Raw genomic sequence first — 13,201 nt, forward strand, 5'->3', positions numbered from 1 at the left:
TATATTTTTGTTTTGAATGTACCAATGACATAATACATACATAAATATAATATTGAATTATCAACTATATTCACTATATCATATTTGCTTTTAAAATGATTTATCGTTCTATTAATAATTATATTAAATGTTTATCGTAAATTAATCAAAATAAACTATTAAACAAATTAATGATTTTTTAGAAGTGGATAATTTTTTTTTAATTTACATTTTTGTAATTTTTTCATAAATCTATTGACAATTTCCAAAATGAGTATTATATATTTTTATATTTTATAATTAGTCTTAAAAATAGTTATGTAAACATGAAAAAAAAATGTATTTGAGTATCTGCTTTAATAGAAATATATTGTATGTACAAATTAGACTTGCAATACAAGATTAATTACGGAAAATAATTATTATGCCAACTAATAGCCTAGTGTAACAATAATTAATCCAACTTGTCATATTTTTCCACCACCACACTCATATATTTTATCTTATACCTATTTATATTATTTTATACAGTAAACTTTAATAACTTTAAATTGCTATTTGGCGTTAGACATAAAAATATACAATAATTAATAAATAAAAAATTATGGTTTTTGATAATTTTTTCATAAAAATGAAATAATCATATTGTAGAGTATGTTAATATTCGGCAAATAATGATAAAACGAAAATTGTTTTCGATCTTTTGCTAAAAACTTTTCAAGTGTAACTACTTACGTTTTATACAAATTTCTATGAACTTGGACTGTAATTATGTTTACACTGATATTAAAAAAGCATTTGATAGCGTTTATTTCTTTATTCTAGCAAAAAAAAAAAACTAAAAAATAACTGTATTGTTGGATAAATGCTCAATTGGTTTAATTTATATTTGAATGGTTAAACGCAATAAGTAAAAATTAGTAATTGTATCTTATTGGCTATAAATGTTACATCATGGGTTACATAAGGAGGGCATATATCACCCTTATTATTTATACTTTTTATGAACAACGTCAAATATATATTTAATAACAATCACTTTTTTAATGTCTATTTATTCATACGAGGATTGTATTAGATTACAAAAGTAAATTTGAATCAATTTTATCTATGACATGTTCGCGTGGACAACTAACAGTTTGAATATTAATTTTGAAAAATGCTTGTAGATTTTGTTCTTGCGACATAAGTCAATTATACACTTTTAATTTAAAATGAATAACTCAGATTTAACTATTGTAACTCAGATGAATAATCTAGGTACTCTACTATCTAATGATTTAACAAAATAATTACATAACTATGATGTGTAATAAAGTTTTTCGAATATTCGATTTTATAAAGAGCAATTCTTCATCAAATTTACTTTTTTATTTCAAAAAAAAAAAAAAAAAAATCGAAATTTTTTTAATATTATATAATAATATATAGCTAATAATATAATATAGCTAATATAGTATTGATTTATGTATATTTGTTTTAATAGTTTTCATTAGGTAGGTATTATTGTATCGTGCAGTTTTTAAAATCTATAGTTGACATACAATTTTCTGTTTTTAATAATAAATATTTAGTACAAATTATTAAATATAAAAATATTTTTGTTTATGAAAATTGTGAGAAAAAATGAATGCATATTTTTAAAGCATATTTGTATTATTATACGTGCATTAGTGTATGCATATTTAGTACTTTTTAAAATCATTAAGTTCCAAGCCCTATTATTACATAAATATTTTTACATGATCTTGAGCTTTATTTATACTTAATCGTAAATAATTTATTATATCCACTAACAGCATCCATCGAACATTTGCACACGTTATACATAACAGTGATATATATCCAATGATGTTTAGAAAAATGCAAGCTCTATTAATTGTTCATTAATACCAAACAGAAAAATGCATAATGAAACAAAGGAGTAAATTAATTTTTAATATTTTATAATTTAGTATTTGTATAATTATACATTATATGTTTAGGATCTACATAATTGAAGTTCGAAGAATATAGTAGATATAAAACCTAAAAAGATATTTAACCTAACCTAACTTATATTTATTTTTAAACATATACATTTATGATTTATTATAAAAAACTAGGTATGCATTTAACACATTTTAAAATTCTTATACGACTAGCTGTCACAATGTGCTGACATCTTGTAACTATAGACCAGAATATTTACAAACATTTTACAAAAAAGTAACCAATTGTAGTCCATGAAAATTTACCAAAACAATCATACTAAAAAAATATTGAATCTCAAAAACAAAAAAAAAATAACAAAATCACATCAAGCATATGAGTTTGTTTTTCAATACACTTTTTTGTAATTCAATTTTATATAGTTTACAAATCAAAAATATATTGATAGCTGGACTCAATGAAGATTACGGTTCTGTAAATGAAAGTTTAGGATGTAAGCCACTACTACTCTCTCGTAAATAAATGGAGGAACAAAAACTAGATTTGTTATCGTAATTAAAACTTTCCAAGAAAACATTAATAAATTAGAACACCGAACTATTGGACAACTCACAGTGCAGTGAGAGTGGAAGGGAGAACGATCATACAGACTGGCAGCTTTTAATTTTTGCAAAGTATTAAGTTCCAAAAAAGTAGAAACCGGAAAAATGTAATTGTTTCAATTTTATACGCATCATAATATTTTCACGGAACAGCACTACCAAGTAAAATCTAAAATATTTTTTACTATTACGCTTTGATAAATATTTATATTTAATAATTTAATATATTTGTATACATATATAGTTACGGTATACAATTTGAATTTGTCACTAAAGAGGAATTCAAGTCATTAAATAAATATTAGTTATTACAGATGAATTATTTATTGATCTTATTCTATCTTATTTAGCAGAATTACCTGATGAACTTAATAGAGATAATTCAATAATTGCAATTAAAAGTATTTTTTCCACTAAGAGATTTGAAATTTCACACCCGAAAATGCATACAAGAAATTAAAATATTTAAAATAAAAAGAAAACAAATAAGTTTTAATAATGGAAATACCATTATTAGAATTCTACCTCAAATACGTGATACTAAAAATTATTTATTCATCATATTTAATTTGAGCTTGGACGCAGTAATTTTGTACATGACTTTACGTGTAAAACCAGTGAATTATAAATAAAAAAACAAAACAAAAATATGAAAAATAGGTAAATTTGTAAAATTGAAAAATACAAATTCTTATTATAGCGTTTAAAAATATAATTTTTATTAATAAAGTTCAATTTGTATAAGTATTTCCAGAAGAAGATATACATTATAAACGTTATGATTATAATTAAATATGTATCTTAAGAAGTATCTGATGTTATCAATACATTATAAAACAATAGCTTATAATACCGAAACACATGGGCAAGATTATTATTTATTACAGACAATACTGTATCGTATGTGATTCACCAAAAGTATATCTACTTTTGGATCGTTATGATTTATGACTTATAATTTGGGTAACAAAGGTTGACAATGTTAATTTTTTCTAATTAGGCGTAAAACATTTTCAATGCGTGTGAACAATGATCGTAAAATGGGCTTGATATTAATAATAGATATATTGTTCACAGGATTTGGTGTAGGTTGTATTTTTATTTACAAATACCATTTAACCGTAATAACTAATAATAATCAATATTATACACTTTGAATTTTGGTTAATTAATGGTAATATAAATGTGATTTTAAGCTAATGACTTAGTCGTTAAAATCTTATTCTTCACGAAAGAAAAAAATGTCAATGAGCAGTTTTATTGTGTTTCTAGTATTTGTATACGTACATAGGCACTCACGTCAACATGGTGCCAATACTCATTTAAGTAAATTGCTGTACGATACCTCGATACCTAATTGTCGTTTGGGAAATTATTATTTTTGTCTAAGATATTCTAAGCTAATTTGGTAAATAGTAAATACTGCATTTCGTAGACTTGATAACCAAAATTTTATGATTTATATTATAAAAACTTATCCAACTTGATTATATTAAACTTAGTATGATTAGTTGGTAACTGTATAATTATTGAGTATCGTAATAATATACTAAATTTATACTTACTTAAAATAGTATTAATGTCAAACATAAGTGTGCGCACACCTTGCTGATAGGGAAAGCAGAGTGTGTATGTATAGTATGTATTATTATTATGTATTATGTGTAATATACCAATATAATTGAATGTTATTTTAGTTATTAGTAAATTCAATTAGTATAAGTGATGGGAGTATTTTAATTTTATACAATTAATTAATTTAATTACAAATAGAAACATAACAATTGATTAGAGAATATATAGCCGCGATTTCGGATGGATTACTACCACGGTATCTATAGATGAAATATAGTTTAACACTTTAAATTGAGTAAAACACAATTGCATACGCTCTTTATCAATGATACCTTTTTAAGGTACACAATTATACATACGATTTCACCTGATTTTTTTACACTATTGTGTACAGAATATTAAGCTTTATCAATTTATTGGTGATTTTATTTATTTATTAAATATTTTACTATTATTTAGTTATTTTCATCTGGTATATTTTGTTATTTTATATTGATTTTTATAGGAGTGTACATATTTTACTAGATATTTATCAAGTAAATGGTAAAATTAATAAATTTGACTACATTTAACAACCAATCCACAAACATAAGCAATCGTGTTCTATTCTTAAAATTCAGCTTAAAAAAAAAAAAAATTGTAACATAAAAATATACAGTTTTATTTAGATAAAAAGGTGTTGCTAGGGTACTCAATACTCGATAATAATAGAAAATAGTTATTAGCAAATCATGTGAAATTAAACTCGATTCATAATTGTATCAAGTTGAATAGGTACGTTTTTAAAATATAAATTATAATTATTAGTGTATCTATAATATTATATTATTGTTATTAACCTATTTTAGAGTAGTGTAAATATATTCCTTGTATAAACAGTCTGTATTGAAAAGTAAACCGTAAAATAAATATATTCATCTCTCTATTTAGAACTTAAATACAAAAACTAATAATTTTACAAATTATATTTTAATCTTTATGACAATTATTATATAATTTCGTTCCTACCAAAGAAATAAAAATGTCTCAATGCACATATACCTATAGTACATTTTGTCGATAAATAACAATACATTGATTCTCATTTAATATATATCGTAAGATTATATTGTCTCCCGCATGGTCGACACTCTATAATATCTAAACACACAGATACAGCCAAGTTATTCAGTATAAGATTCGAGGGTAATAAATTTAACACTATTCATGTACGGGAACTGTGAAAAAAAAATATTAATCCAGTTCGATATATTTTACATTGTTAATTATATACAATACGGTGAAAAAAGTTTCTAATTTCTTAGAAATGTGAGCGAATAATGATCGTATAATGTAGGACAGGACCGGACCGGATAATGGATAAGTACATTATTTATAGTTTATACTATTCATAGTGTTCGGGCGGAAGCGACCAAATAATGGTGGTATTAATCACAAAAAGACCTTTATAATGAACCGTTTATATTTATTTTCAGTTCTTGCAATATACAGTGAAACCTCTAAATACCGGGAATTCTTGGTCACCGTAATTTTGTCCGTTATTTGGAAGTATCCGCTATTCAGAGGGCGCGGGGAGGTACATTTTTTAAAATAACTCGGAGAAATTAATTATTATATATGTGCAAGATTTATTATTTATACAATACTAAAATTTATAATAATGATATTTGTATTATTATATTATTAAAATTATGATATAAAACTATGATATTATGTATATAAAAATTAGTAAAAATGTAAAAAAAAAATAATTTTAAAACAAAAATTAACATTTATATAAAAAATCGGTTACTTTTAGCTTGTTTTATTATGTATAGTAATTTCGAGTATCAAGACATTTTCTAATTCAACCGCGTTGGAGAACAATAAAGTATTCTGTGTATTGATCGACACACATACATAGGTCTAATATTTATCTACATCGCCATTAACAGTGATAATTGACGATCGCTGACTTATCTTACGTCCGACAAGCCACCCCCATGCTTTGTTGTTTGTCCAGCCTTCGCAAGGTTTATTTTTCACACGATTATTCTATATTTACGATAAAAATTGTCAAAATCAAAATTAAATTGCCATAAAAGTGTCCGATATTTAGGGGTCTTCCTATATGAAAGTAATGAAAATGTCCCCGTTCCCATAAAACCGTCCGCTATTCGGAGGTGTCCGTTAAGAGAGGTTTCATTAAATTTACTTATAACATACAGGCCACCCCCATAGCATCTAATACCTATAAACTTTTAGTATATAGCGATTAGCAGTACAACAATAACACCATAGGAAAATTTCAATTTTCGACAAGAGGATTTCACTCAAATTCAGGAAAAAATGAATTCCAAGGTTCAACAACCCCAGTTTCATACTTAATTATTAAAAGAAATATTTCATTTATTATTTTATATGTAATAATAATTTATACCTTACCATCACCAATCTTTAAGTTACACATACGTATATGATGAACTCATATTACCGTTCCGTTGAACATAAACGTAGTTGATTTATAAGATAAAAACAGCTAGTTACATTACTTTAAATAATTTTCTAATAATTTTTCTATTTTCTTAAAGTACAGATTTGTTTACGGGAAAAAGAATAGTTTAACCTACCGCCGAATTACAATTGTTAAATTTAATACTATTATTATTTTTAATGGTAAAAAAAATTTGTGCGCACATGTGCATTTTTATCTGATGAGCTCGGAAAAATAACTTGAGAGGACGACGGCCAAGGACACCGTAATTAACATTGTAATATTTTACTAGAAGTCTCCACAATGCATGGCAAAACGTTGACTATAATGGGCGTAAATGGCTCACATATTTTGGGTCGACTCAAGTCCGCCATGAATCATAATACTGAATGATAAATAGAACCTATACCCTCTAACTGTGCGTATCAACATACAGACACAAATAATTATTTTCACATTAATTATTAAATATTTCAAATCAAAAATCCTTCGATGATGTTTATTAATCTAATGGAGCACGTGACAAAAATACATATAACGTATAAATATTTTATGTTGAAATATTGAATATCATGCTGTTGAGTCGTTAAGTTATTTTCTTATTATTACTATTATTCGGGAAAAGACTAGAATAGGTGTTTTCGAAAGATTTAGTTGAATGTATTGTATTGTGGAGTATGTGTCCGTGTGTGTGTGTATTTGACAAGAGTTTAAATCTGTTGTACCCGAGTACAGTATATTATGGTATACTTAATTGCGACCGTATCCGAATTAAAACGATAAAAAAAATATGTGCATTAAACTCTGTGTGTTTAGTTTCTTTTTTATTGGGGGAGTATTATGGATACAATAAAAATGTCGAAAAACGTCCAAGAAGATTTGGTCGATATGACAATATGACTCCTGGGGTGTAATGTATATATACTAGCATTTTGACTGTGACGAAGGATTATGTCACATGTATTTACATTAAATGTAGTAGTGAACGAAAAAATAAAACACAAATAATATAACATAGTATTATAATACTTTGGTACGTTTTACCCATATCATGTATGTACAATTATTTATGTTGTATTATTCAATATATATTGTTGTGTAGTCTTGCATGGGACCTTTATTACGGATTACAGATAATACTTAATTATTGTATAGTTGAGTACGGTATAGACTATAGACGTACTCTTACTTGGGTTTCAAAAATACAAATACAATATACTATATAGTATATACGTGATATATTGTAGTTTATGGTTGATACGGATAGACACATTTGAGTTTCTTTTTTTTTCAGAGAAAACAGGGTCTAATGTTAAGTTTAAATCGGCATTATACATAAAAATATGTGTGTTACTACCATAAACCAACAACTCATAAGGTTTCAATAGTGTGAATCAAAATCTTTGAAAAAAATGTGTACTATTATACTGCATATCCTGTCAAAAAAATACAAATTTCTAATAACTTATTATTATTATAGTTGGTAATACGGATGAAAAACATATTTATTTGTGTATTTGCAGATTATTTAAAAAATTAATAACTTGATAACCTAACCTTTGCTTTTAAAATCAAAAATCAGCTTAAATCATGCTCTGATGAGATAATATACTCTCTCATATTTTAAATTTCATTGAACGGGCGTCGCCCAGTTGCGGTTGGTCCAAAGTAACCTTCTTACCTTTCACCTATCTCGAATATGTCTGATGGGATAAGTAGCATAAAATGTAAATGGCGGAAATATACGAAATGTTAAGAGAAAAAATAAACAAATATTATAGGAATATTTAAACATGATTTTTGATATCATAAGCTATTAGCAAATGAAATAGAAAAATGGTATTGTACAAATAAAAGTTGTAAAGGTTTTGTTAAACGATACAAAAAAAGACATTTTTATAAGCTACAGTAAATTTAACGTTAATAATTACAATCATGAAATTAATATTGATTGATCAGATATTAAAACGTTAAAAAATGAGTAATGGTATTAAAAGAAAGGTAACTGAAAATATTTGTGAGTGATCGTCAAAGTTAATCTAAGATGGCTTAAAAAAAAGTGGTAAGTCCATAACTTATAATTTTACATACGTACGTATAATTAGTGACAACATTTTTCTTTTCGATTATATCAATAGGATTTTAATAAAATTAATTTTATTATTAATAGGATTTATTATTTTAATATTCGACTATTTATTGACACATTGATTGTATATTTAAATACAAATACAAATATATCCATTCAGAAAGTTTTAAAACCACAGAATATACAAAATATACTTGACATGTATTTACATACTATTGAAAAATTAAAATAAATAAAACTTATTTTATAATAATTTTGAAATATTTTATTATTTGGTAATTAAACAGTTGTCACTAAAATCAGAATTTAATTTAATTATTTATTATTAATTTTCCCATGTAGGTTTCAGAAGTTGGTATATTATTTATAATTATTATTAACGAGACGTATTATATATGACGTACATCGCATTAAATATTTTAATAACGAATAACTATTTTGAATTTTTAAACTATTTATATAAAGTATTTGAATTTAAAATACAAATAAATCCAATACAGTATTTAAAATATTTAGTTTATTTTATTAATTATAATTTATAAGCTATTTTGTGAACCAATGTATGTTTGGACGCTATTAGGATACTTATATCTTCTTGTCTTGTCTTGTAATATTGAAAATCAAAAATTGAAACCTTTGACGTTAATTTTTTCGAAAACTATTTAACCGATTATCTTAATTATTTTAGCACGAAGAAGGTTCCTATCGTAATATTATTTGTTTATGTAGATAATAAACAAATAAGTTATTTATATTAATTAAAATAAACATGTAAATAATTGTATTCCTATGTACAAACCTGACGTGTTCAATGTTTGTGTGTAGATATCAGTTGTTCTGAGAAATTTATCAATAAAAAATAATCAAGCATCCACCGAAATGTATATATTCCTAGAAATTTAAACGATAAAATACACACCGTTCTATATATATATATAAATGTATAAATATGAAAATGGAATCTTGTCCGCACTTATCCGATTATTTCGATTTTTTTTTTTTTAAATGGAAGAGTACATCATGGACCAAGTTTTAGGCTTAATTTCAATTTTATAAGTTAATTGAATAATTATTCCTTTATAAATGTTTATTTTTCAATATCTTACGGCGTAGTGCGGAAAAATAACACTGACGTTGAGACGTGTTATGTCCGATCGCGTTGAAACTTGTGGAAGTTGTACGAAAACCGAAATTCGCCAATAAAAAGTCGTATTTTGTATTAATTGATCGTTTTTATCCTCGGTGAAGTCAGGTTATACTAGCTAATAAACTTGATATATCTTGGAGTTATAGAAATATAAACATACGTTACACCCAGTGTTGATCATTATTTAGATAAATTATCTAAATAAATTATCTAGATAAATAATTAATTATCTTTTATCTTATCTAGATAATAAATTAAATTTATTATCTGATGAATTATCTTAGATGAATAATTGTATTATCTTACCCAATTTATCTAGATAAATAAATTATAGGATTATTTTTTTTTCCAAAAAATGCTTTCTGTACACAGCTACTAATTTTTGTTATATTTATTGAAAACCAGTTTCATTGTTTACGGTTCTTTGAAGTATAGAAATGGAACAAAATTATAAATATAAAGTAATTATAACTTTCCATATGGTTTATTAAATATTAACGTTTTATTTCTCATAATAAAATTATATTTGAACTGATACTGGTTATACGGTCGTAAATCGTAATATGTTAAGACTTATGATGTCGTGTTGTTTAGGTATACCATAAGCGATAAGTCACACAAGACACACGCTCATTATATGTATATAAGTATTAAGTACACAATAATATTTTTTGACTCATACAATATATGAATAATATCTGTTAAATTCTTCAATTAGTTAGTTGATATAAATAGATTAATGTATTGATATCCGAAAACAATTAGGTACCTATAAAGTTACACAAACGTAAATGTATATATATTTTATATTAAATATTAAATATTAAGATTATTAATGATCCTCATTTATATATATTTCGTGTATAATATTATTATAGTAAAGTATGTTCCGTACTTTTATGATAGATAGTGTGTATAAATGTAATTCTTAGTAATTTAGTATGTTGATACTGTAAATTATAAATATAGCTACTAATTTGAACGAATAATAATTATTTATAAATACGTATTAATTCTCATTAAAGCAGTAATAAATAATAATAGATTATTTATAATATAAAATGACATGTACGGATACGTTTGTGGCATGTGACACTAGTTATACCAGGAAAGCTGGAACGTTCGTTTTAGTTTTGTTTTTGTGTTTCGCCTGTTCGTTCGATTTTAAATTATCTATTACAAATTTACAATGGATAAATTCATCGTTCGAAACACCACCAAAAAACAAAAAGTTGAGTGTGAAATAAATCCACACAATTTGGAAGTAACAAAAACTAAATGTTACATATTTGATGGCAAATTCTTCAAAATCATTGATGAAAATGAAGACAATAAAATATCCGCACAGTGCCAATATTGTACCAAAATTGTGCATGGCCATAAAGGATCGACTGGGAATTTTTTAAGCCACATTAAGGTAAATAACTTATAACTTAAATAAAATTAATTAACTGTTATCCCATTGACGCTTAAAATCCAAATATTTAAATTAGGATGTCGGATTCAATAATTGTTTTTGCATCCATTTTACCTATATACACAGTGTATCATAGAGATATGACAATTTTACATTAAAATTGTATTTGAATTTGTCAGATCATTGTGATACACTCTATATATATATTATAATAATTACTGTTATACTGTTATAGTTTAAACATTCACATTTGATGGAACAAGTAAAAGCTGCTAAAACTGTTAAAAACAATTTAAAATTCATAAAAAAACAAGAAACCTTGCCATTCTTGCATTCAAATAAAATATCAAAACAAAAAGTAAGTATTTGTTTTAAATAGATGATTTATACTTAACCGTTTGATTTTATTTACCTAATGACAATTATTTTACCTACCTACCTACCTCATAATATATCTAGATAAGTAATTTACACAATTGCTAGTTACCTACATCATTTAAATAATATCTATGGATATTGATGCATTATTTTACAGAAAAATTTAAATTAGGAACTGTTTAAAAACAATTTATCTTTAAAAATTCATAAGTCAATAATTAGAATTTATGGAGGTACAAAATCTCAAAATATTTTTAAAACTTTCAAAAAATAATTTTTATTTAATTAAATTACTTAATAGTTTTCCTATTTATTTAATACTTGCTGTATTAGGAATTAAAAAATAAATTATAATTTAAATTGTTTTTCAATTTGGTGGTACCTATATTCACTTATTGTTCACCTAATGTAGTAGAAAAATATAAAATAGATCAATATGTTACTGTCCAGTGAAATATTTTGAAATAAACATGAATATCAATTGTTAAATACCAAACAATATAAATTATTTAAAATGGCAATAGATAGAATCTATCATGTATTATGACTTAAGAATAAATAAATGTCTACCTACAATTTTTATAAAATTATACTTTTAATTGTCAGAAATATACAGAAAAATTTAATTTGTATGTTACCTTATTTTTATATTTTTTTTTCATGTATTTTATTATTTTTAAATTTATTATTATATGTTTGTATGTGAATTTAATTTTTCAGATTACTGACTTAACTTTTGCATACATTGTAGAAGAAATTAGGCCATTGGTGACATGCGAAAAACCAGCATTCAAACGTCTTGTAAAAGGTTTATGTGGCCTTGATGATGCAACTTCATTACCTGATCGTAGAGTTATGTCTAAAGAATTAAATAACAAGTACACATCATACGTAACTATTTTAACTGATTTGATAGCTAAACAAAATTTTATATGTACTACAGCTGATATTTGGTCTTGCAATAACAAAAGTTATTTAAGTATGACTTGCCATTTCATTGATGAGCATACTTATGTTAGATATTCGTATGTTCTCGGTTATAGAAGAATTAAAGGAAGTCATACATATTTAAATATCACAGAACTAATGAATGAAATAACTCAAACATATAATATCCAAAATTCTAAAATATCGCATACAGTAACAGACAATGCTAGCAATTTTGGCAAGGCATTCAGGATATATTCTTTTAAGTCCATTGGTCAAGAATCTTTGAATATTAATAATGATAACTGGTTTGATGATGAATCTGTATGTGATGATAATAATACTGAAGTAGAAAATGATTATTCTAGTGTAGATTTTGATACTGTAGATTTTTCCACTTTTTTAAATTCTGAAGATATGGAAAATGATGATATATGCTTACCAGATCATATTACATGCTCTGCACATACACTTAGTTTAATTGCAACTGTTGACGTAGACAAAATTTCTGATAAGTCTTATATAATGAATTCTAAAAATGCATTTAATAAATTATGTAGTTTTTGGAATCTTTTAAGTCGAAGTACAGTTGCTTCAGACAAGGTCTATGATATTTGTGGTTGCAAATTTCCTATACCTATTGTTACACGGTGGAATTCATCATTTGACGCTGTTAAAAAAA

General features: G+C 24.8%; 1 protein-coding gene across 1 annotated transcript; it reads left to right on the plus strand.

Moving 5' to 3' along the window:
- Positions 1–10,889: 10,889 nt before the first annotated feature.
- Positions 10,890–11,759, plus strand: LOC112600388 (protein stand still-like). Its single transcript, XM_025347582.1, has 3 exons — positions 10,890–11,214; positions 11,450–11,544; positions 11,750–11,759. Exons 1-3 carry the CDS (start codon positions 10,987–10,989, stop codon positions 11,757–11,759), a joined length of 333 nt encoding a protein of 110 aa, XP_025203367.1. The 5' UTR covers positions 10,890–10,986.
- The last annotated feature ends 1,442 nt before the right edge of the window (positions 11,760–13,201 follow it).

Source organism: Melanaphis sacchari, unplaced genomic scaffold, assembly GCF_002803265.2.
Source record: "Melanaphis sacchari strain LSU unplaced genomic scaffold, SCAv2.0 Contig64_pilon_pilon, whole genome shotgun sequence".
Lineage (NCBI taxonomy): Eukaryota > Metazoa > Arthropoda > Insecta > Hemiptera > Aphididae > Melanaphis > Melanaphis sacchari.

Coding starts and splice junctions, on each gene's coding strand:
- LOC112600388 (XM_025347582.1), top strand. CDS start 10,987: ATGGATAAATTCATCGTTCGAAACACCACCAAAAAACAAAAAGTTGAG. Junction 11,215..11,449: donor ATTTTTTAAGCCACATTAAG/GTAAATAACTTA, acceptor ATACTGTTATAG/TTTAAACATTCACATTTGAT.